Consider the following 25,279-nt stretch of genomic DNA (forward strand, 5'->3'; position numbering starts at 1 on the left):
CCCGCCCCGCCCCGCCCCGCCCCGCCCCTGCCCGCGCGCCGCTGCCGCCGATGAGCGCCCAGGGCCCCGCGTGCGCCGTGGAGGCGGCGGCACCGCCGCCCGTGCGGTCCCTCCTCAGCCACGTGCAGCTGGAGAACCTGGCGGCGGGGCTCAGCGGCGGCGTCGTCTCCACCCTCGTGCTGCACCCGCTGGACCTGGTCAAGATCCGCTTCGCAGGTGAGGCCGTACCGGCCGCTCCCCCCCATTCCGCGCCGCGCCGGGCCGAGCCGGGGAGGCTGCGGGCCCTGCGCCACAAGGCCGCGGTGCCGCCAGCGGGGGCTGTCGTGGCTCCCAGCGGCCGGGGGTGGGGCTGCCCCCGCGGGGCCGGGGCACCTGCTGCGGCGGTGGGCGTGCCGGCAGGGAAGGGCCCCGGGCCCGGCTCCCCTGCAGAGACAACCCTGGCTGTGTGCGAAACGCCTCAGACCTCACGGAGCTGGCCGCTTCTGGGCCGGTGACCACCGGCCGGTTCTGGAGGGAAGCCCAGCGGCTGAGCCTGCAGGCTTTTGCCTGAGCCTGGGCGGCTACAGGACAACGGGCGCTGGCAGCGCAGCCCCACGGCTTGGAATCAACGGGCCGTAGGCCGAAAGGGACGGTTTCTGCTTCTTTCCAAAGCTTAATCTTTCTGTCGTTTCTAGGGACTATAAAATATGCTGAGTGTCTTTCCAGGCAGGTAGAGACCTGACCAGGTTTTTTCCTCTCTTTCATGACCACTAGTGCCGTAGGATACCTCAAGATTGTCGGTTTTTAGCAGGCGAGTTGTCTCAAGACCGTGTTCAGAGTTCACCTTTATGCCAAAGATTTTCAACACAAAGCATAACTATTTTATGGTAATGTTGGTTATTAACAGTAGGGATATTGTTTTGCAGAAAACTCTTGTTTGTTTTTCTGCAGGGAAACACATTAGCTTCTCCCTCTTGATTTTGCTGTTAATATGAGAAACATGTTGCCCTTTGTTTCAAACTCTATAAAAGAGAATATGATAATTTTGCTGTATCTTTGGATTACCTTAAAGGGATACATGGGGTTTTAAGATCTCAAAAACAAATAGTGAACTATCACAGAGAAGTTTTCAAAATTTAAAGCATTACATCTCCAAATGAGACTTTTTACGAAGTTAGATTTAAACAATTTCCTGCACATCCTAGTGTGGGCACATCCTGAGCTGTATTATAAAGAGAGTAGTTAGCAGAAGTGCTCATTTCTCTCTATTTCGCACTTGTAAGACTACATCTGAAGTACTGTGTCTAGTTTGGGGCTCACCAGTACAAGGAAGACATTGGCATACTGGTGTGATTCCAGTGGAGGCCACCAAACTGGTGAAGGGGCTGGAGCACATGACATGGGAGGACAGGCTGACAGAACAGGATCGATTCTGCCTCACAAAGGGAAGGCTGAGGGGAGGTATTATTACAGTCTATGACTGTGTGATTGGTGGACACAGAGAAGGTGACGACAGATTCTTCTTGGAGGTGAATAGTTGTAGGGCAACAGGGAACAGGCACAAACAGGAACATGGACAATTCCAGTCACTTATTAGGAAAAAGGATTATTACTGTAAGAGTGTTCGAATACTGGAAGAGGTTACCCAGAGAGACTGTAATCTCTTCAGCCTTGGAAACATTCAGGAACCCACTAGTCATGTCCCTGAGTAACCTGATCTAGTTAGATCTGTTTTGAGCAGGGAATTAGATTAGGTGATCTCTGGAGGTCACTTTCACATGCTTGTTTGGATTGAAAATAACGATGCCTATGTTTTGTCTTCAACCAGGAAGTAAGAGCTGGTATCAGAAATCAGTGTTGTGAAGATTCTCCACAGCATCAAGACTTGCATTCGTGTTTCTGATTTCCCACGTTGTTTAATGTGTTTATAAAGCTGACCTAATGGCAGCATGGTAAAAAAATTCAGAAAGGTCTTTGGGAAAGGTCTAGTAGTGCTCATTCAGGAGGGAGAAAAGAGGCATTTAATTTGTGTTCTAGTTTTGTGTGATTGTCAAGGTGTTGAGGCCTTGTCACAATGTGCTCAGAAAAAGCATTTATCTTTAGTCATGAAGTCTTGTCACAATGTACAGTACTACACACAAAGTTCAAAGGAGAATGAATAATAGATGTGGCACTGAACAGAAAACATTAGAAATTCATGATTACCAGGATTGATCTTGATGGGCACACAAAAACTATGCTGACTGTAAAACTTTGGGGTTAATTTTCAGTAAAATTGCAATCTCACCTTCTGTATTAAGAATGAAAGTTGCTGCCATGTTGGCATCATAGAGTAATTTCGATCAGAAGAGATATGTGGAGTTCATCCCCTACTCAGAAAAGGTTAGATCAGTTTGCTGAGTCTTGTCTGCTAGAGTTTGGAGTAGCTCCAAAGATGCCTCTTCAGGCAACTTGTTCCAGTATTTGACCACTGATGGAGAAAAAGTTTTGGTCAGAATTCCCTCTGTTCCAGCTTGTGTCTGTTAACCTCTTGTCATTTCACCATGTGCCGTTATTACACGCCATCAGTAATCAACTTGCTTTCTTGCTGCTGTGGTTATGGTAGGAGCAATAGTAGTTACCACTGTAGGTTGTGTGAACATCTGTGTTCTAAATAAAGTCTGTCAAACAAAAACTTGCATGTTTTTTATCTTTCTGACTGATAAATTCTTAATATTTGAACAACCAGCTGTTTGGTTATTGGATAGGGGAAGTGTATGCATTAGGTGTTTTCCTGCAAATCCATTCAGTGATGATAGAAGCAGAACATGGGTTATTTTCATTGAAAATTCCTTTGAGTGTTCTGGTAAAAGCTGACTTTGGGGTCAATAAGACATGACCTATTAGAAATATTCAGGTCTTTATAGAACATTTTAAAGAGGAAGATTGAATATAAGAGTTGTTATTTGGGGCTTGTCTGAACTCCTTATAGAAACATGTCGTCAAAGACCCCACATGTATCAACTTGAAATATGATGCAAAATTGCTGGGGTGCTAAAAAGAGACAAAAAACTTTAATTCAAAGCTGCTGGTGACCAAAATGTGCATTTATTTAGCCTTGTCAGATTGATGGGAACTTGATTCTTGCAGAGCTTAAAAATTATTTTTTTTTCCTTTTTTTTTTTAAGTTCTTTAACTCTAGACTTAGGAAGCTATAAACACCAACTCTTGCATGCTTTTAAAAGAATGCTTCTAAAACACAGCTGATCAGTTAGGTTTCATGATCATTTGCAGCTTGCTTTGGAGGCTGTGTACTTCTGTGGTGGCTTTCACGCAGCTGAACTTTATACTAAGAAACATTTCAGGAAGCATAATTTATTTCTTTCATAGTAAGCGATGGATTGGAGCTGAGGCCAAAATACAATGGGATACTCCACTGTATGACCACTGTCTGGAAGCATGAAGGACTCCGAGGCTTATATCAAGGGGTAACTCCAAACATGTTGGGAGCAGGGGCTTCCTGGGGACTTTACTTTTTCTTGTAAGTAGACCTGTAAAATATGTCATATCCTGTGCAATGTCATGTTCAGATATACGCTGCATGTTCTTTGTAGAGTATAAAAATGTGCTAAGTGGCTTATAAACTTGTGATTCTTCTAGTAAGTCCAGGTCTGTTATCCTTTATTATGGTTTGCTGTTTCAGAATTTAAGCAGCTTGAGTCAGAGACCTGTTACTTTGTCAGGTACAGTGCATTCCCTTGTTGCTGTGAAAATACTAAGGAACTTGAGAGATGGTGACATAATTCATGAAGAATCCTCTAAAAGTGCCAGTACACTGTGCTTAAAACCTCACAAAAAATAAAAACCTAAACTGATGTGTTAAGAATTAGAGAACATGATAAAGTTTTCTACTAAAGCTAAATGTTTAACTGATTTTTAATCATTTTAATGACAGTCCATTCTTTCATTGTTTTTGTGAATTGATGGGCTTTGCTTATAAAGCCAGTTTTTTAATACTCAATCTTTTCTACATTATTAGCTGTGTAACTGACCTGATTTACTGCTGATCCCTATTAATTCAAATACTTAAAGGAATAGTTAGTTGGTATTCCTATGGAAGCCTCACTTGTCAGTTGTCTAGGCTCTGTTGTACTTCTGTCCTCAAGCTTTGCTATAGGTTCCTAATGACGGTTCAGGTCCTGTTGACAGTTTCTCAATCCACCAACGACTGGAAACTAGATCAAGAGAAGAAAGCTCAGTATATTTCTGAGCTAGAAGATAGATACCTGTCACTGTAGCTCTCAATAAAAAGGGGGCTATCTAATCGGTTTCTTTTGGAGGTTAATTCTTGAGATCCGGTAGCTGTTTCAAGATGCGGTCCCACTGATACTGACAGTAATGCTTTATGATTTTAAATACGTATTACCTTAGTGCACTTTGAAGAGCTAACTGCACAGAGATCAATTAATCAGCAAAGATTGCTTAGCTATCTGTTTTCAAAGGCTACGTACCACCTAATGTTTTCCATTAAGTGAGGTGTTTTGTTGTTTTGGGATTTTTTTAGTAATGTCAGGTTTTTTTCACCTTTACCAAAATATATTTCACATTTTCCAGTTACAATGCCATCAAAGCTTACAAGAAAGAAGGAAAGCTGGAAAGTCTCAGTGCAACCGAACACCTCGTGTCAGCTGCAGAGGCTGGTGAGTTTAAATGCAGGGAAGATTAATGTTTGCTTCTCCCCTTTCCATATGTTGCTCCCTGCCTTTGTGTGTCAGTGCTGCTTTTTCTTACAGGTGGCAAGTGTAAGTGTTCAAGTCCAAATGCAATCATTTATTGTCTGTAAATAAATTAATGATGTCTGAGATGAATAGATGGATCACTGTGGTCTTTTCAGTTTTGGTCAGAAATAGCAGTTGTCAAAATACCTTTTGACCTTGTTTTCATTGCGTATGAGTGTTTTCCATATTTAGTACTATATTAAGTCTCAAAGTATAACTATATAAATCTTCTGCTGTCAGCTTGTTAACTCATTAAATGTTTAACACTTAGACCTGGAAAAGAGAAGGCCTGTTGAAGTTAATAGACTAAGTGAATTGGTCATTCAAAATCTTTATCTATGGTCCAAGTTTTCTAGAAACTAAAGTTTTTTTAATATGTTGTTTCTAATGCATGTTGTTCTTGTACATGCTTCTACGTGGTATTCATTCTAGGCAATTGAGAAGACTTTTTATTAGGCTGTTGGAGCATTCATTTAATGTTGAAATATAAGGAATATTGTTTGGTGTGAAAAATAGTAACGAGTTATTTTACAACGGTATTTTCAATAACCTACAAAGCTGTAACAGTTTGCTTCTATTAACCTGTCAACATGACTAAGCAAATTTCTCATGACTGAGGTGTCCATTAAATTTTGAACAATTGTATATCCAAATAATAACTCAGATAATCAGGAGTACGTTAAGAAATTACTTACGTTTCCTAGCTAGTACAGATTACACTGCTGACTGTGGAAAGGTGAGGCAAAAAAGGGGATGTACCAGGAATATACAAAAAGCTGTATGCTCTACAGAAGTACCCCCAGCAGGAGTAGGTTGAACTTGATGGTGAGCTTTGAAGGCAGAGAGAGGGAACAATGGTGGGCATAAACTTTGCCTGTTTTAAGTAATATGAGTACTCTTGTAGGATAAGTAGTTTTGTTATTGTAGAAGGCTGTGTTACATTGGACTGAACAAACTGGGACAAGCTTTAGAGCTGGTGTAACAATCAGTCTAACTTCCATTTGTTCTCAGGAGCCATGACTCTCTGTATTACAAACCCAATATGGGTAACGAAGACACGGCTTGTGCTACAATATAATGCTGGTGTTGATCCATCAAAGCGGCAATACAGAGGAATGTTTGATGCTCTTGTAAAGATATACAAGACAGAGGGCATACGTGGCTTATATAAGGTAATATAATTTAAGAAAATTTCCAGGATTGGCTGGCACCACACAGTAGCATGGCGAGACTTGTAAACGCTCATCTACTAAAGGAATGCCAAGTAATTTTTTCTATTGGCTCAGCTACTTTTATTCTGTGAGTCTTCTTTCCCACCAAAGAACTGCAGCAAAAAGTCTTAATCAGAAGAAAAGCTATTATACTGTTGAAATGCAGGAAATCACTGAAGAATAGAGTGTAAACTTTATGGCGATAATGCTGAAATGAGAGTAAACTGCAAGCTGCTTTTTAGTTTTTTGGAGTCTTCCTATAATTAGAATTTGGATAAGGAAGACAGTAGTAGCGTAATTTGTCTTGCTGTTAGTGCTTTCTTCCATTTCATCCCTTATCTCTGTCTTTCTGACATCTTGTGGAACATAACATATGACTAAAGTAGTTGCTAATTTTTTCTTCCAGAATGGACGGTTTCACAACTGCTCATTTGCCCTCTAGTTATTGAGGTCTGTAATCTGTCATCTCTAGATCTATAAAATTTGCAGACGTCTAAATATGGTCTTGTGTATGTGCGGGCTTTTTATTGCCTTTAATTTAGGGAAACAGATGGCAACTGGATTTGGACTTTTTGCCTCCTCCTTCCTTCAGGCTATGACATCAAGATGCATTCATCAGTGCCTGGAAGGTGTGAAGAAACCCGTTTTAGTTCAGTCTGGCTCTTCTCCTGCAAGTAATGCTATAGAACAAGAACACTATTGCCTAGGAATTGTCCTGATTACTGAACATTAACTTATTTGCAGTGAAAATTATAATCCTTCCTATGCTGAAAGACTAGTATGCCACATACCGATGAATGCTGAATTCCAAATCAGGAACAAGGCACCTTACTTATTCCTAAATTGAAATTGTCAGGATTTCTGATTTTCATGCCTGGATGTCTGCTCTGTTCTGTGTAGATAAATTCTAATTTCTTGCATCTGTTAGGGTTTAAGATGTCCTTTCATTGAGTTACTTGTCAGATTATTCATGCATGTAGCATGTGTTGCCTTTGCTACTACACATTTCTTTGTAGTGTTAATATGCAAGTGGGGAGCTAAACCAGGTAATTCCTTTGAAAGAGCAAATTACTTGCTTAAATCTGCAGAGGTGACCTAGATAGGTACTGAGTGACCTACATAACTATCCACACCGAGCAACTTTCATTTGACATCAGGTGGCTCTTTGTCTTGTCCATACTTTAGCCTTCCTCCATTTTCTGGTTTTGGGGGACTTTTCATTTTTTCCTCTTTCTTGCTTTATTTGAAATTTGACAGCTGAAGTTTTGTTAACTGCCCTGAGTTGCAGGAGCTGTAGTGCATACAAATGTCTTCTTTTTCCTCATAATCTTAATTTCAGTTAGAGTTCCCTATAGCAAATAAGGGGATCTTGGACAATACCACAAGTTGGAAATAGAATCTGGAAGTAGTTTCTTTCTGGTTAATTTGACATTAGTCTTCTAAAGAATGGTATTTCTGTCCAAGCAATTCTGTATCTTGCTCTCTGCTGCACAAGATGCTGTTACTGGTCTGAGCAATTCCCTTCAGTCCTTTAGGGCATAAGACTGGTAATGTCAGGATGCATCGATCTTTCTAGCAGGGATCAAAGCTGTCTTTATTAGTTCTGTTGAGTATTGTTCATTCATTAAACTATGAACTGGGTTCTTCAATAACTTGTTCTTCTTGAACTTGACCTGGTTCTGAAAAGACAGGAGCCTTTCTTTCACTGATTATCCCAGTAATCATCTAGTCAGTGATCTTTCCCACCTTCCATCCATTAGACTTTGTCCTTTGGCCTCCATCCTCCAGATGACTGGGGACAGAGCTGCTCTGGTGCACACCAGGCTGAGGGAAAAAACAACTTAACCTTATGTGATTTGAACATGCCTATAGATCTGCTGGAGATCTGACCTCTAAAAATTACTTTTCCATGAAGTTGAATGTTGTGCAAACATCTCCACGTTAACAGTGCTGTATGGTTCTTTTCAAGCATAAGGCGGGAGAGACCAAACATTGTAAAATAATCGTAAGATTGTAGGAGTTGGCACTTTTAGAAAAACACAAAATACCTCCGAGTTCTCAGGAAACTGATATCTAGTCTACAGTGACTGACTACTAAAACATCAATCAAGAATGCAACTAACATTCTTGCTGGCCTCCATGCTTCTGTATTTGTATTTTCAGTTTCATTCTGATGAAATGTGACGATGTAGAAGCAGCAGTTACACATAGAGCAATGCTTAATAGACAACAGTAAAATAAACAGGAATTGCAGAAAATTTAATGAGATTAAAGGAAAATATAGTCATCAGGACTGAGAATAATAATGCAGTAAGCTAACAATAACAACTAAAAAATCCTAGCGGTAATGTGTGCTCGTTAGCAAGTGAACTAGATACATTGGACACCTGTATTGCCATTTCACCTTTGGTAGGCAAGATTCTGTACTCTGAGGATAAAGGTACTTAGCTCTCTTTATTTTGCTATGCTTTTGCTTATGAAATTTTCCTTCTTGCAAATGTGAAGCTTGTAAGCTAAGTGACTTTCTATGTCTTTGTACTTGTATATAGCAAAATCCACTGAGAATTGGCCATCTTGATCTTAACTTTAGTCCCAGGTTCTACAGAGAGACAGAAGTGTAAGTGACTTTCATATAAAAGATGGTATCATTTTTCACCATGAAGGAATCGGGATGCATAGGGAGATAATGGTATGCTTCCAGGGTCTTTCTGCACAAGTTGTCAGAGTAAGGCACTCTGATACTAGTGGTCTTTGGCCCACTGAGAACCCAAATGAAGACAACACTGAACAGATTACAGGAGGAATCTGCTGCATTCTTTCAAAACATACAGCAGAGGCTGGTCTGGTGTGAGCACTCAAACGCTTCGGGCAGTGATGTGAGTACCACATCACCAAGTGAACCTTGTTCCCTTCTTTACTGAGAAGCATATGCTTTCCATTGTATACATTTGCCTATGTTCCTTTTCATTATAATGGGTGACCTTTGAAACACTAACCAAAGGGACATTTTTCTCTTGTCCTGGATCTTTGGCACTTACAGCTGTTTAAGCCAACTTTAAAATACAACTTTCTTCCCACTGTCTACTGTTCAGAATTATATGCTTTGCCATTTAAAGTTCTAATGATGTATTTAATTCTGTCTATTGCTCTAATCCTCCAAAAGAGAATTCAAACAGGACTTCTTTGAGCAACCATTGTCAAGCCCTCAGGGCAAAAATCTTCTAAAGATATGTGTTGAATATTAAAGTAAAAAACAACAAGAAGTACATAAAGTGAAACCATTTTTAAATTGATCTTCACAGTCATATTATAGATGAAAAAAAAGTATCAAATTCTATCAGATTTTGTGGCAAGAAAGATTTTTGTGTAAAATTGTAAGAATAAGAAAATGGAGTAGGAATATCTTTCAAAAACTTCCCCAGCCAAGATATTTCCTTACTGTGAAGAAATGGGTTTTGCTTTGAAACATTTTTCCATAAGAACACATTGTTTTGTATGATCAATAGAAGCCTGGGTCAGCTCTTACTTTACTGAGGCGCATTGTCCGACAGTTGCTTCACTCCCTCCTTGCATTTTTTAATATTGGCCCAACATTAAAAGTCCTTTAGTCTTTGGAAGTTTTCCTCATCAGCACAAGATTTAAGAGTATGCTGGTACTTATTTAGCAAGTATCATCAGTAGATGCTTTAGGACTCTTGAGTGCAAGTTATCCAAATCAGCTGGCTTAAATTTAGGAGTTTAGCACTCTGTAATGTTTTTTAACATTCTTTTGTTGGTGAGGAAAATATTATCTCATTCTCCTATGATATAAATACATCATTCTAACTCTCTTCAAGTAGAGAGTAATTACTTCTTTTAATGGTCTTACTGTCTAATAATGGGCAAATGTTTTTCAAGATTTTCCCTGCTCGCTATACTTAAATTTCATACTGTTCCTTGTTCTGCTGACCCAGATAATTCTTTCTTTTATATTTTTCAATAATTTTGGTTTTTGCTCTGTTCCTCCTCTTCTGTTTTTATATTACTGGTTAATTTTCTTCTCTGATCCAGGGTTTCTGAAAACTAAAAAGTTGTCCCTTTCCTTCTGTTGTGGACCTTTGGCTTCAAACTTCACAAAATTCTGTGATTATGCTCGCAGTTGACAAAATGCAGATGTTTTGTTTAACTTCACTTGTTTTCTTTTGGAAAAGTGTTTTTTCTGGGGCTTTAGCTAGCCCTTAATGCATTTCATCAGTTCGTGGTCACTGATGATTAGTTCATGACTGTTATTTTCTACTGTGAAAAGAAATTCATCCTCATTTATCAAAAAGATCCTAAAAATCACTTTCTGAATGGCTGTAATATCGTAAACTTAAGAAACCTGTAGCATGCAGAGAGCTAATCTCTGCAGTGGTAGAAGCTCTGTGCAATTTTTATGCCTGCTGTTGTTTTAGTTATTTTTTTTCCTGCAAGTTAAGAGGTTATGAAGTAACTTATCATTTTGTCCTGTTACACTATTCCAGTGGACTCCTACCAGAAGGATCTCTTCTCTTTTCCTTCTCCTTCTTTGGGCTCTTAGTAGTATATTAATAAGGCTTTATTCAACATTCTGGACATCTGATTTCGTCTTAATACTGAATCACAGAATCATCTAGGTTGGAAAGGACCTTGAAGATCATCTAGTCCAACCGTTAACCTAGCACTGACAGATCCCAACTACACCATATCCCTCAGTGCTATGTTGACCCGACTCTTGAACACCTCCAGGGATGGGGACTCCACCAGCTCCCTGGGCAGCCCATTCCAACGCCTAACAACCTGTTCTGTAAAGAAATGCTTCCTAATATCCAGTCTAAACCTTCCCTGGCACAACTTGAGGCCATTACCTCTTGTCTTATCACTCATTACTTGGTTAAAGAGACTCATCCCCAGCTCTCTGCAACCTCCTTTCAGGTAGCTGTAGAGGGCGATGAGGTCTCCCCTCAGCCTCCTCTTCTCCAGACTAAACAACCCCAGTTCCCTCAGCCGCTCCTCATATGACATGTGCTCCAGACCCTTCACCAGCTTCGTTGCCCTTCTCTGGACACGCTCGAGTAATTCAATGTCCTTTTTGGAGTGAGGGCCCCAAATACTATTTTGGGGAAAGTTTTGGTTCTTTGTGTCCTTTTACCCATATTTTGATCGTTTACTCCATTATATTTGTGTCTTTGCAACAGTTTTCAGCCAGCTTTTGGCTCCCTTAAGTAATTCTGGCCAAGATGATTAATTCCCCATTTATTTGTATTTTTCCAGTGTAAGTGGCCAACTCTTCAAAAAGAGAATTAGTGCTTCTCAGAACCCATGCGGCTGTCAGCTCATTTTCAACTGAGCTAGTCCTGCTCCTGAGGAAACTCCTGCCTTCTCTTTCTTGTAGAGACAGTCAGAAAATACCACTTTTCCGCCTCCATTTCGACTTTTTTGAAAGAAGAGGTTTCTGTATATTTTCATGTTATACTCTTGCTGTGCATTACTGCCTCTTAGAAGTGGGGAACATTTCCCAGGCTGTTTTGTTACACCTTTAGTCACCTCTGAGCAGGATGAGGAATGCACTCAAACTGATCCAAATCTTAAATATATTTCTTTAATATAAATCATCCATAAGTCCTTGTATGAGTTAGCTTTCCACCTGTGCCCTTCAACTGTCCACAGTGCAAGTCTGTCTGTGAAAGACATTGAGGTGCTAGAGCATGTCCAGAGAAGGGTCATGAAGCTGGTGGATGGTCTAGAGAACAAGACCTATGAGGAGCAGCTAAGGGAACTGGGGTTCTTTAGCCTGGAGAAAAGGCTCAGGGGAGACCTTATTGCTCTCTACAGCTATGTGAAAGGAGGTTGTAGTGAGGTGGGTGTCAGTCTCTTCTCCCAAGTAACGAATGATAGGACAAGAAGAAACAGCCTCAGATTGCACCAGGGGATGTTTAGATTGGATATTAGGAAAAATTTCTTCACCAAAAGAGTTGTCAAGCATTGGAACAGGCTGCCTAGGGAAGTGTTTGAGTTGCCACCCCTGGAGGTATTTAAAAGACGTGTAGACATGGTGGTTAGGGACATGGTGTAGTGGTGGACTTGCAGTGTTGGGTTAATGGGTGGACTTGATAATCTTAAAGGTCGTTTCCAACCTAAATGATTCTATGATTCTACACACACGTTTTTTATATAGAAATGTATATACATCATAGATACACATTTATGTATACACACACACATGTGCACACCTACATATCTATCTCCAGGACTTGATCACAAGAATTTTTTTGTACCTCTACTCTTGATGGCCCTCTGCACTGAGACGCCAGCTTCTGTCATTGCCTTACCAGTCTCAGGTGGGAACTAAACAGCTTAGTGCCAGTCCCTGGTAAGGGGCAGGCACTGAGCAGCACATTTGCAAGACTGCAGCTTGGTTGGTATTCTTACAATCCTGATCCATGTTACCAGCTTTTTAAGACCTGTGCTTGTGCTTTATGAAGTGGAGTCCCTAGGCCACTTGGTTTTTATCTTGCTCACTCATTTGGTGTCTTTAGCCTGTATGTCATTTGGAGAAAAGTAACATTTATTACACTTCTGTGTGATGCCTGTCATGAAGAACACCAACCCAGAATCAGCTTTGAGTCCTACTGCACAGCGACAGTTGTGCAGTCATAATTTGTAAAGTAATGGCAGACATACATATGTGTGTAAGCTGAGCTCTGTCAAGTTGTAGAGTTTTTGTGCATTTCCATTTAACTTTGGTTTATTCCTTTTTTTTAGGGATTTGTGCCTGGTCTGTTTGGAACTTCGCATGGAGCACTTCAGTTCATGGCATATGAGGATTTGAAACTGAGATATAACAAGTATAGAAACAGAGTATCAGATACAAAATTGGTACGATTCTTGGCAATAAAAATGTGTTGTGGCACGTGAATAAGTGAAAATTTATTCCATTTGTCTAGGTCATAGAACAGCAAAATGTACAAAGTATCGATACATTAATTGGAAGAATATATAGAAGGAAATAATGCTTTTTCACTTCTTAGGGACAAGTAGCTGGTTAGCGCTGTTTTCCTGTACCAACTTCTTATTTTGGCAAGTGTTTTGAGAATTTTAGAGGGAGGAGTGATTTTTTGTCTTACTTTATGAAACCATAGGTGGCGGTCTTAACCACTTGCACAGAGAACTGGTCAGGTGCAAGTTGGGCAAAGGTAGTTATTTTTGGAAGAAGTGTTTTGCTTGATAGGAATAAGAAGGCACAACACACGTTTTACAATTAATTACTTGTAGCACTGTATATGGTAAATGTTGCCATTTTTTTAGATGTGTATATTAGAAGGGGATAAAAATCTAGAGTATTGTTTAGTTCAGCATTTAAAAATCCAATGAGATTTTTGGAAATTGGCTAATTTAAACCATACCTAAGGCAAGCCTGGCAATTTTTATTGCTTTTAGAACACCGTGGAATACATAATGATGGCAGCTGTATCCAAAATATTCGCTGTGTCAGCAACATATCCCTATCAAGTTGTGCGAGCTCGTCTTCAGGATCAGCATAATACATATTCGGGTGTGTTTGATGTGATCCACAGGACATGGAGGTAAGGCATGCAGAATTGAAAGCTTATGTCTTGGAAATTTAGTCTTACAGAATCAGAACTACGTTTACTGGCTTCCATGCTGACTTGCAGAACCAGTAAAGCTCAGAGCAAGCAAAATGTTAGCTGTACAAAGCCACTAAGAGCAATAATCTAAGGACAAATGAGGAGATGGGAGAGGGTCAATGCTAGCCTGCAGGCTTCTGTTTATTGTGTCTCCCTTCTCTCTTCTCCAGCAAATTCCACTTGCAGGTTAAAAAAACAACATTGAGTTGGCTGTTCTGGGGCTCTTAAACAATGAAGTCTCACTTGAACTGCTTTAGATTATCACATACAACAGGAGTGTTGTGCTGCTGGGAGTTGTGGCTAATCCAGATTGCTGGCAGGAGGAAGTGAGCTAGCCAGAGCTGTTTATACTGATGTCCCTGGACTACCCTGAGGCCTGACTGCATTTGTAGTCTAGTCCTAGCTTCCTGTAGGACCTTTAGAGAACTGATACCTCACACCTATGCATATCTTCTCACAAACCCTCTTCCCTCAGCTCCACGGGGCATGTGAGTGTTTTCACACAGAACTCTGTAGTTACTAAGGTTGGCCACCTTTGCAGTATGCAAGCGATATTCTTGCTTTGGACAACATTTCTGGGTTGCAGCGTATTGCTAGAGAGACGTGAAGGGAGTCAGCTAACTCCTGGGGTATTAAGAGGTGCCACCTGAAGGAGTGAATAAGGCTGTGTGGTTCCAGGACCACCCCTGGCTCAGAGGCAGTACAACCATTTTGACTGAAGCCAGTTCAAAGCGAAAATAGCTCTGATGTCTCAGCACTGTGCCCTTCAGTGCTGCAGTCTATAGGAAGACTTATTAGTTATGATAAAGTGTGAATGTATACAGCCATTCTGGGGCCACTACTGTACTCATTATGAAACAAATGCAACCTAGAGCCCCAGGGAGGGTAATGTAAACCATACCCAAGCACTTTCCAGAACCTGTGTTAACTGTACTCATTGCTCCAGGTGTCCTAGGCCTCTATGAAGCTGGAAAACAGGGAGCTGAGATTAAAAGTCTTTGAAACATTTTAACATGAATACTCTGATTCAAATTTGGAGAAGTTAGATTCTCATTTACTGGCCAGTTGAATCAAAATTCTGAAGGAGGTGCTTTAATTCTCTGAAAAAAAGTGCTGACTTTCCTTAGTTATGTTGACCCTCAGCTCACTTGCTGTCACATGACCCAAAACCACCAAGCCTTTCAGCCCTGCTGGCTTCAGTGAGATTAAATATGTAAATGCTCTTTGGAACAGGCTGCAGAAATTTTAAGTTGCTTTAACCAGTTCTTGTGGCATGAAGAAAGGTAGTAAATTGCCTCCTACTTAAACAACACAAAAAACACCCAAACCCTAGGCTAAATAACTGACCTACATAATACCATTGTATATTCAGAAGATAAAATGACGGGTTAAGATTATATATATTATGGCTCTTCAAATGCTATAGGAAGAAATTATTCTGAAACTGTTATTCCTAACCTGAAGTACCTCTCTCAGTTGAGAGCGCAGGAAGAAAAATGCCAGGCTTTGGTTTAGGTCTAATTTCTTTTAAAAGACATTAAGTAAAACAAAATGTTTTTCTGTGTCTTTAAAGGAAAGAAGGAATTCATGGATTTTACAAAGGAATTATCCCCAATGTGATCAGAGTGACTCCTGCCTGCTGTATTACCTTTGTCGTTTATGAAAATGTGTCTGGTTTTTTACTTGATTTTAGAAAAGAAAATCATTAAAGGTAGGAGCTTGTGTTCGTAAGGAATCTATCCTCTTTTTTTATATGTGATCTGGGAAAGATTTAGTTCTGCAGTCTTTTTTGACACTATGAAATGATCTAGTATTTTGAGGAAAGAACCTGGAGATAGGAAAACCCTGCCAACATCTCTTCTGCTGAATGTTCCTGCACTGCTGCCTTCCTGTCTCAATCAGCTATGTCTGCTTGAAACAGATGTCTCTGCAACTGTGAAATAATAGCACTGTGACTGGGTGAGGGCAGCTGTGCAGCAATTCAGTACATCCTGACTTGCCTGGAATAACTGACTAATCTGTTTTGACAAGTCTCAAGATAACAGTTGGTCAGATTCTACTCCTACAGAAGTGGAAAACTTCATATATAAAAGCAACTCTGGGGTCTGTCAAAACTTTCTTAAATCTTTATCTGAGTCTCATGAAGAAAGCATGTATGTAGTTGTTTACAGCAAAGTATTCTGAATCCACCTCTGTGTTATTTGTCAGATTTCAGGATACGTAATGCTTTAAATTCCATTGCTCATCCAACACAAAAATGCTGCCTCAGTGGGGTGCAGTTTGGAAACTCAAATTGTTTCGTAAAACAGCTGTCCATTCTTGGGTTTGAATAATTGCCATTCTGATGAAACCCAGTTCTTGTCTCATACAGGACAGACTTGCATTGTGGGTTTTGGCTTGCTTTTAGCACCAGACCAAAATGTATGTTGTGTGCATTGCTGGCCACTTACTTAATTCATTTTCTCTCTTCCCTGTCTGCCCTCTCTCTCTCAATCTCTCTCTCTCTCTCTCTGAGTGAGATTCTGTCTCCATTACTGATGCATCTGACCAAATATTACTAAGTAAATGCATATTTGAAAGTAGGCTTACATTTTAAATATGAGGGTTTTTTTCCAGTAATCCCACAGTGATACAGTTTTCAAACCAATGTAATAACAAATATGACCGTGCTTATTTTCAATAATATTCTCTGGGAAAAAAAAAAATCTGTAAGTAGTCTAAAAAATATTGTGTACAGGACTTTCTTTAAAAAAGCCAATACAATCCATTAATGTCTTTTGATTTTTGTCTAAGGAAAGGACTATAAGAATATATTGATTGCTAACTTAGTGATAAACTACAGTACATCTCAGTAAATTTGTGTTTATTTGCACACTAATAATTGCTGTCAAGGATATGTACTTGTCGGAGATCTGGGTTTGTTTTGGTTTTTTAGTTCTTCTTTAAGAAAATACATTACTGGCCATAACATCTGCCTTCTGCTGTTAGTAAGAAGGTATTGAGAAGCATCTAGAAAGTATCACTTTGCTAACTTATTTCCTCCTTAGTTAAGATTATTCAACGGGTAGAGGGAAATAATCAAGTTTCGTAAGGAGCAGAGAATACTACCCAGCAAAACACCTGAATAATCACTTAGAGAAGTTTCCTGCTTAACAGAAGACTAACCTAAAGCAGAACTAAGTTGTTTTTCTAAAAATTTAACAAATTAGGGAATTGGTTTCAATTTTAATTAAAAATCTGGAAGACTACAGAAACTGCTCAATATTTTGAATCTTAATTCAGCAATCCACTTGCTTGTTTCTGTTGATACTATTGCCACATACAACATTTTGTGTATACTTAACTTCATTAATAATTTACACTTTCTCCTGCATGATTCCATCCCCTCTACTGATACAGTTGATGATCTCATCTGAAAAGGGCATTTGGCCGTTATGGTTTGGGTTTTGGTTTTTGTTATGAAAGTTGCCATGTGTATTTAGCTGAAGATCAAATTTACTGGATGCAAATTTCCGTATAGATCCCTAAGAGCTACTCACTTCTGCCTTTGGAAGGTGTTTACTTGGTTTTGTGTTTTCTAGTATGCAGAATGAATTTAGTGGAATACTGAGTTAACTCCCACCCAGGGTCCAAAAAATATTGTGAAGACATGAATAAATTATAAGAAAAGAGTAAAAGTTGTGCACTTACTACCCTGGATTAGTGTGCTCTAGGCCCAGAACAGCCTACTTGTGCTCTACGATAAATGCAAAGACAGGCTACGTACATCTACACAATCAGTTACTGTATGTTAACTGACATGCTGTAAATTCACACCATAGCTGAGCTCATAGTAACTTGTTTGTGTTCAGATACCTTAAAACCCATCGTTCAAGCCAATGAAAACAGTACAGTTCTTCTGAGACAAAATACCAGCTGTATAATTTGCTGGCTTGCAGCAATATCACACATAAACTTGCAGTTGGGAAAGCCTGAATGCTTTCCTAGATGCAGGTGTGTTCTTCTGGCATTCTTGACAAAAGCTACAGATAAGAGCTACCAATTTGAGAGATGCCTGGGGAAAGTATGACAACCTGAAAAAAAGCTGAGATTTAATCCTAAATAACTGAAATTAATTCCTTATCTCAGATTTAATGTTTTTTCCTTTTAATTTCTGGGAAGAGTGTAGACTTTGCATGTTGTACATGCTATTTCTTGGGTTATTTCGTTAATGCAAAATTTATTTTGTAATATAAACATGACTATTGTTTTCCTTTAGAGGCTACAATTTTTAAAAATATTTGAGTATATCACTTGTTGCATTTGGAAGAAAATACTTAAAGCACTGAAGCTAACGCTGTGTTGGCATGATCAGTATTGTCACTTGTCCAGGCTGGAGGCTGCAGTCAAATGGATGTGATATCATTCTTTCACTTTACCAGTACACTTTTTGAAAGCCAAGGCATTTCAACCTGCCATATATCTGTATCTTCCAAACTATTTAATATATCTAGCTTTTAGTTAACACCAAAGTGAGTGTACATATCTGAAAGGCTAAATCCAGAAGAATTATTTTATTAGAGCAATGAAAGTAAGTTTTGTAACTGTAAAATTATTTAGTATCTGCATGCTAATAGTGGAGACCAATAATAGATGTTTATACTGAAATCCAGTCTATCAAGAAGCAAAAGAGGAATGGAGAGCTTAGATAGTTTATTTTTGCTTAGTTATTCAGGACGAGGTATTTAACGCTTATGGTTACAGTTAAGGTTTAGGACAGTTTAGGTTTAACGTCGTTTAGGTCACAGTTAAGTCACCAGGAATTTGTTGAGAGACTTAAGACTGTAACAGCAGAGCATCCTGTTCTCTAGTCAGGTTTACAGGAGTAAATGTTACATAGGTTTTCTGAAGGCTAAAGCCAAGACCTGAGTTTACTTTCTTAGAACTTTCTCTGAAGTCTTCTAAAAAAATTGTGTATCATAACACCCTGTAAAATACCTTAAACAGTTTGATGATCAATAAAATTGCCTGGAATTTTTTTTTAAAGGTTTTATTTATTTGATACAAAAAGTTACAGTTAATTCTTAAAATGATGGTGGTATATTTTCATATGTCAAACAAGGAATTAAAAAAGTTTATGAACTTGGGTTTGATATTTATATTCTAAAATGATTATTATAAAAAGCCTCTGCAATGTGCAAAAAAAGGCTAGACGAAGACTACAGGTGCAAGAGTTTGGTTCCTTTCTGTCAAATGCTTGCATCCAACTCTATAGAAATAAATTCTGAAGAAAATTGTACAAAATTTAAAAAAGGGAGAGATTATAAAAAGGGAGAGAAAGTTATTTTGGCAGTTCTTCAATGATGATTCGGGAGACTGAATTCCATCCAGTAGAAGCGTCTCCCCGTGGATAATCTGAGCAAGTCCCAACCCAGATGGCAATATCCACCAAGCCGGCGTTGATCCCTTCACACAGACCTTCCACTGGTTAAAGACAAAAATCAGGTTACCTCAGCAGACACAATCACTTTGTATTTCATAACTGAAGGTAGACGCAAGTACTTAAGAACAGCAGTTCATTGCAAGCTCGTGCTATTTAGTTTAATCTGGATACCATATTTAGAAATAAAAACTATTACTTAGATGTGTGCCAACATAGGTTGCAGTCATGTACTGCCTTTATCCATGCTGCTTCTTGACATCTTGCAGTACCTGAAGCAGATCACAGTCCACAGGATGGCTAAGTGGGAGGCATACCTACTTTTTTCAATGTCCAAATTTACAAACTGGTAGCTGGGATATGGCTTCAATCCCATCCAGCCATGGTTTTAGCAGTGCTGGAGAAGGGAGACACAGACAGAGCTGTAGCGGCTTCCACAGCTAAGCCCTGCAAAGGTGATTGCCACCCTGTAATCTTTTCCACTCCTAAAGCACTGCTGCTATATAAAGTTCCACTTCTGTTACCCTTTGCTTTTCCCCACTAGCACCACTAGTTGGAGGTGGGTTAATAAAGACGGGTGGGTATTCGTGAAAAAAACCTATCATAGCTCTAGATGTTAGATTTCATGCAGTCATGAAATAGTACAGGGAGAAAAATGGAGAAAGTATAGACTCGATGTTAGTCCCCTTTTCCTAGTGTTGCCTCCTTTTACGTTGAATGACTTTACTAATTTGCCTTTTACTTAGCAACTCAAGCTAGATATTCCTAGGTATTTCACTTTGGAGGTACTTTTGTGCCCCACCTGAAATTACAGTAGAAATTCCAGGAGGACTGTCTAATTTTATGCACAGGTAGTGCACAAATACTAGTATTTTAAGCCAGGATGACCCTGTCTACTTGGCAGTAAGGTGGTTTCTCCATACGCTAATACAGCACAGAACGTCTCTCTATTCATGTTGTAGCAGAGATCAGTAGAACTATCTGGATAGATATCTTTTCCATCTCTAAATTGCAAAAGTCAACTGTGAGACAGCAGAGGAAGAGTAACAAGTGTTAGCTGGCCACTCTTCTGTGTCTTTTGACTTTCTAAGGCAGACTGTACTCTCTGCATTTGGTAACTAGATTTGCTACTGGTTTCTACTCCATCTCCATTTGTATAGTCTCAGCATACATACCTGAAGAAGTTCGGTGTATATTAATAGTAGAATTCAGCTCCGGGCTTCCTTGATCTAAATATATTATAGCTTCAATAGGAAGTGGCCCAGCACATTCTGCTCCATTAAAAGTAAAGTACCAGCGCTGACAACAGGCGCTTTTGCATTTTAGCCGAAGCGATCCACTGAAGAGAACACGGAGAGCACTGTTTGAGCGCATCTTTGTAAATGTACATTCCTAAGAGGAGACAAAAATGCTTTGGTAGCAACCTCTGGTTTTGAACCTATTTATTTTCTGTATATTTGGGAAATATATTCATATTTAGGAATATATTTATATTTATTTCAGAACATTTTGGCTATTCTCTTCAGTCCCTTCCCTCTGGGGAAAAAAAAAAAAAGAAAAAAGTAGATGCTGGCAAATACCATACAGTGCAAAGATGCAAATCAGAAGCAGCATCTCATAGATGGTAATGGGGGATTGTAGAAATTCTTAACTTTATTTAGATAATATCTGCTGTTAAGTTGGTAACCTAGTTACCTTCTGGGGTTTATGTAAAGGGGTATGAGCTGTCTGGAAGGTACACTCAAGTCCTTGCATAAGAGGACAGTACAATTTCTGTCTCTGTTACCAGAAATACTGGATTTAACAATTATCACAAGATTTGTGAGAAGCTTAAACCTCAATAAAAGCTCCACAACTGAAAAATAAACATGTTCAGATTTTTAAGTGGTTGTTACGCTGTCTTTGTAATGCTGGATATCATAGTGGAGTGGCGGGGGGGGGAGCTAGGGACAGTTCTGCAAGTACACGGCAGTGAGAAATGTCAACTCAAAAAAGTTGATTCTCACTCTAGCCACAGTGATAGCCCTTAAATTACTCCAACCATTCTAGGTGTTGCTTCATAGCTGGGATTGAACTGGTATTTCTTCCCTTCTACGCCTGCACCATTGTGTTTGAAAGTTCTCTACCCAGGGCTGCAGCAGAGGGCAGACTGTTTGAGTTAGCTGGGGTAACACTTGGTAATTCTGCCCCTGAACAATGCTGATCCTTTTTGCAGTAGCATCCCGCAACTGAGTTTCAGTGAACAACCGTTTTGAAGCAGTAGGTATAAAGACAGGTACAATTAAAAGATTAAAGATGTACATCTCTCCTGTTCCTTAGGACTGAAATGGTAACAACCATTTCAGGTACTTTTTTGGTAGCATGACTTTCAGCCTTGCAGTTACAGACCTGGTCTTCTAAATGTACTTTTACACCAGCCACCTCATTCTTTTGAAAGACAGTTACAGAAATGAAACACAGCTGAGATGAATCCGAAGTAGCTAAACCTTTGAGAAGTTCGCCCTTACATGTAGAAAAAGGCTCCCATAGGAAACCTGTACAATTGGTGCTACCCAGCTCATACAGGCAGATCTAGAGCCTGCTGTGGCAGTGAAGCGCAGCAGCCTAGGCAAAGCTAACTTACTGCTATCTTCCCAAGATCGATGCCATAATTAAGAGCACTCCATGAACACTGCTTGAAGTTGGGCGTCCAGGACTCCTCGATGCTCTCACGCATGCACTCGCCCTTCTCCCCCTTCAGCCCGTCCCGTCCTGGGATCCCAGGTGTGCCAGGGATCCCGTTGGCTCCCGGGTTTCCATCCCGTCCAGGAACACCACTGGGGCCTTGCAAGCACACGCCGTTGTACTGAAACACAGAACAGAACAGATCTTGCTGCTTCCGTCCATTAACTCCAAGACTAACCAAGTTAAATACAAACAAACAACAACAAAACACAAAAAACCCTGCTGTGACACAAGCTAATGGGCTATTTCTGGATCACCAAGAAAATGGCTCCACAGAGGAAAAAATAAAAGGAAAAACAAAATTTCAAAGATAAGCAGTGCCAGCAGAATTTGCTGTAAATTAAGATGCCAATTATTTGTGTCTTATTTTGCAAAAGATGCATAAATTCGAGAATTAAAAATTGGCCTAGTCCAAGGTTTAAAACCTGTTGGGAAACCTCAGAAGATTAAAAACATTCCAATATAGAAACAAAAAAAGAGTTATGTTAATAGTTACTTCCTCCTAACCCACCATTACTGTCTTGGCTAATAAGATTTCATTATTATTTTTTCCTTTTTTCTTTTCAAAGTAGAGAAACTTTTGCATTTCATAGAGAGCAGAGGTTAATGCCAGTTTTCTTCTCTCACCGCTCCTCTGGGACAGAATCATGTTGCAATAGTTAAGCCACGCAAGTCAGACTCCAGAGTGTGCACAGCATGTCGGTGTTGATGTGGACGTGGGAAGCTGCACCCTGGAAAAATCCTGAACTTAGGATCCCTGTTCGCAGTGGTGGGAAGGCCCACATGGGCGGATGGCACGCTAACGTCCTCCCTAACATCACAGTAGTAAGAAAGGTCAAATGTTGCTCTCCCAAACTGCATGTTAACACACATTGCCCTCATACCGTATGAGATTTGGGTTTGCTCTCCTTGGAGATTGGGTTTGTGCAGTCCAGAGCTCCTTCCCCCCCCCAGCGGCCTGAGTGCAGGATGTGGGGGGAGCACACGCGTGTGGTGCTGGTGGAGCCACTACCCAACCGGTGAGAAGGAACCTGCGGGGGCTGCCCATCACAGGGCTTTTACTTCAAATGCTCTTTCCCATCTGGTGACTGACGGCTTCCTCCAGTCTTCATCCCAGATCCTCACAGATAACTATATTCCGCTCATCCCCTTTCTCACACCTATTTTTCTTCATTTGTTTTAAACGATCATGCAACTATTCCACCTCCTGCAAGCCATGCCGCTATCTGCACCGCAGGAGCTGTAAGCCACAGCCTTTGTTTTAAACCTTCTCTCCTTTGTCAGACTGGTGAACTTTTGTCTTCTGGGGTTGTTCCTTTTCTTGTGCTTTGGTGCAGAAACAGGGCATGGGCATGCAGGCTTGGCTGGAGCCACTCTATAAATAAAATCAGTGACTATATTAAGAGGTCTGGTAAGAAGTAAAATGAGAGCTCAACTAATGGATGCTGGCATTCCCTTACTACCTTCACCAAAGAAAACACTGTTGGCAAAAGGGAGTGGAAATAGTGAGATATTATAATCAAGAAGGCCGTGTTTAAAAAAAGCTGGAGAGAAGGCTGCTTGGCGAAGCACACACCAACCTAAGGACCATGAGAACAATGCAGAGACACTTGTATTCCACACAGCACTGGTTATCTGCTTTTGCTGCTATTTTCCATTGGACTCTTTGTAACAGCTACTTGACTCTGGTTTTACATGTGGGCACTCACCACAGAAATCCCATGGACATGGAAATCGCGGAGATCTGAGGCCCACCGAGGCTCAGCCCGCCACGGCACCACGGGGCTGCCCCAGAGGCACTGCTGCCGCCCGGGCCAGCTCCATCGGGCAGAGAGGGCTCAGCCCTCGCACATACCAAAAAATGGATGTGAGCGAAAGAGTTACCTGGGCTTCGGGCTCCGCTCCAACTAAATTAATCTACGCTTGCCAAAACAAGTCTTTTTCATGCTTTCTTAAGCTGGAAATGTATAAAACATCTTTTAAAATGTCCGCTGAAGGCAGGAGCCCCTCTCGGGCATGCCTTCACTCTGCCCTGGCAGGGCTTTAGCTGAAGCAGTCTGTACAACCGGGCTGTGCCCGGCTCAGCTGCCATGGATGTACCTGCGCTTTGCTGCTCACTCTGCTGCACCCAAAACCGGGGAGCAATGCAAGAGGAACGGCGGACCCTAAAATACCGCTCCAAGAGAAAACGGAAGCTCCCCCCTGCGTGCAGGCTCCTTGTTCTTGACGCAATTCAATTTCCATGGTAAAAGTGAAAGGGTAATGAGGTGGTGTGAAAGTGAAGGAGCTTTGCTACCCATGGTACGTCCAGCACATCCCTTTGGGGGATCTCTCTGCAGCTCGTGGAAGAAGTGGCCATGCCACCGATTTTCTATAGGAGGTGAACGACAGTCCAGCAGCTCACAGAAATAGCTTCACATCTGCTTTCTACATTCCAAGCACTGGAAAATCTCCCTCCTTTCTTCTATCCCTGAGATGGGATAGTCCCAGCACATTCAGGTTTCTAGTTGCAATGGAATCGCAAGCCGCGGTATGCAGCCCCAGGTGCCAAAGGCAGTAACGCAGGAATGCCACTGCGAGGAAAAGGGGGTTCAGTGAGCGTGCGGACACAGCTTTCCCAGCACCTAACGGCTGCTGGAGAGCAGTCCTTTTACTTCTCTTTCTGTAGTTTAGTATTTATCCACCAGACTTTTAGGAGCGACACAGCATTTACTGCTCATGTTGCAAGGCTGGGAAGGTTTCAGCGTTGCTGCCCGTCCTCCCGCCGGGATGCCTCGTTCCGCGGCGCGGGCACGGCTGGGCGCGGAGGCTACGCCGGCTTTAAGCGCCACCCCCGCAGGCTCTGACCCTGTGGAGAAAGCACGAAAACACGCACCCGGCCGCCGAAAACCAGCGGTTTCTGTCAAAGCCCGCCCAACCCTTTCTCAGCGTTTTCCTGATTCAGCCCGGCCAGGGCGTAATTAAAAACATCCCGGGAGAGCCCACGCGGCGGCGGGCCCGGCGGTGCCCGGCCCGGAGCGGCAGCGAGGTTCCTCCAAAACCCGCCGTTTTTCCGCTTTTTTTCCCCAGTCTTTGCCATCAAAACGCAGCCGAGCGGCTCCTCGGGCCGCCCCCCCGCCCCAGCCCGGCGCCCCCGCCACCCCCCCGCCCGGCGCCCCCCAGCCCGCTCCCGGCCCCTCACCATGTCCACCACCTCCCGCTGGCGGAGCGCCTTCTGCTTCCCCTTGGGGCTCTCGGAGCCGGCGGGCGGCGGGGCGGCGGCCGCCAGCAGCAGCAGCAGCAGCAGCGGCGGCAGCGGCAGCGGGGGGCGGCCGGCGGCGGCGGCGGCCGGGGCGCGGCGCATGGCGCGGGCTGGGGCCGGGGGGCGCCGGGGCCGGGGGGGGCTGCGGCGCAGCGGCCCGTGTCCGCCGGTCCGGGCGGCAGCGCGGGGATAAATGAGCCTTTCAGAGCGCGGAGCCCGAGCTCCCTCCCCGGGGAGGCCGGGAATTTCCATCCTGTAACCGAGCGGGAACGTCCAGGCAGAGCCGCCCCCCCCGCAGCCAT

General features: G+C 41.7%; 2 protein-coding genes across 3 annotated transcripts; one reads left to right on the forward strand and one right to left on the reverse strand.

Annotated features, from left to right (window-relative positions):
- Positions 1–10: 10 nt before the first annotated feature.
- Positions 11–20,896, forward strand: SLC25A32 (solute carrier family 25 member 32). Of its 2 annotated transcripts, XM_074814277.1 has the most exons (8): positions 11–216; positions 3,349–3,499; positions 4,573–4,658; positions 5,748–5,908; positions 12,710–12,823; positions 13,385–13,530; positions 15,167–15,304; positions 20,339–20,896. In XM_074814277.1, the coding sequence occupies exons 1-7, from the start codon at positions 51–53 to the stop codon at positions 15,300–15,302; spliced, it is 960 nt and encodes a 319-aa protein (XP_074670378.1). In that variant the 5' UTR covers positions 11–50; the 3' UTR covers positions 15,303–15,304; positions 20,339–20,896. The 2 variants fall into 2 exon arrangements, with proteins under 2 accessions (XP_074670378.1, XP_074670369.1); XM_074814268.1 differs by having other exon boundaries at positions 15,167–20,896.
- Positions 18,914–25,279, reverse strand: CTHRC1 (collagen triple helix repeat containing 1). Its single transcript, XM_074818934.1, is given in 5 exon segments — positions 18,914–19,056; positions 20,188–20,404; positions 21,636–21,857; positions 24,918–25,111; positions 25,114–25,279. Coding segments are annotated over 5 exon segments (942 nt in total).

The sequence above is a fragment of the Strix aluco genome, chromosome 1 (assembly GCF_031877795.1).
Source record: "Strix aluco isolate bStrAlu1 chromosome 1, bStrAlu1.hap1, whole genome shotgun sequence".
Lineage (NCBI taxonomy): Eukaryota > Metazoa > Chordata > Aves > Strigiformes > Strigidae > Strix > Strix aluco.

Excerpts from the sequence above, each read along its gene's own strand:
- SLC25A32 (XM_074814268.1), top strand. The coding sequence starts at position 51 with ATGAGCGCCCAGGGCCCCGCGTGCGCCGTGGAGGCGGCGGCACCGCCG. Across the intron at positions 4,659-5,747 it reads CGTGTCAGCTGCAGAGGCTG|GAGCCATGACTCTCTGTATT; the intron begins GTGAGTTTAAAT and ends ATTTGTTCTCAG. Across the intron at positions 5,909-12,709 it reads GCATACGTGGCTTATATAAG|GGATTTGTGCCTGGTCTGTT; the intron begins GTAATATAATTT and ends CCTTTTTTTTAG.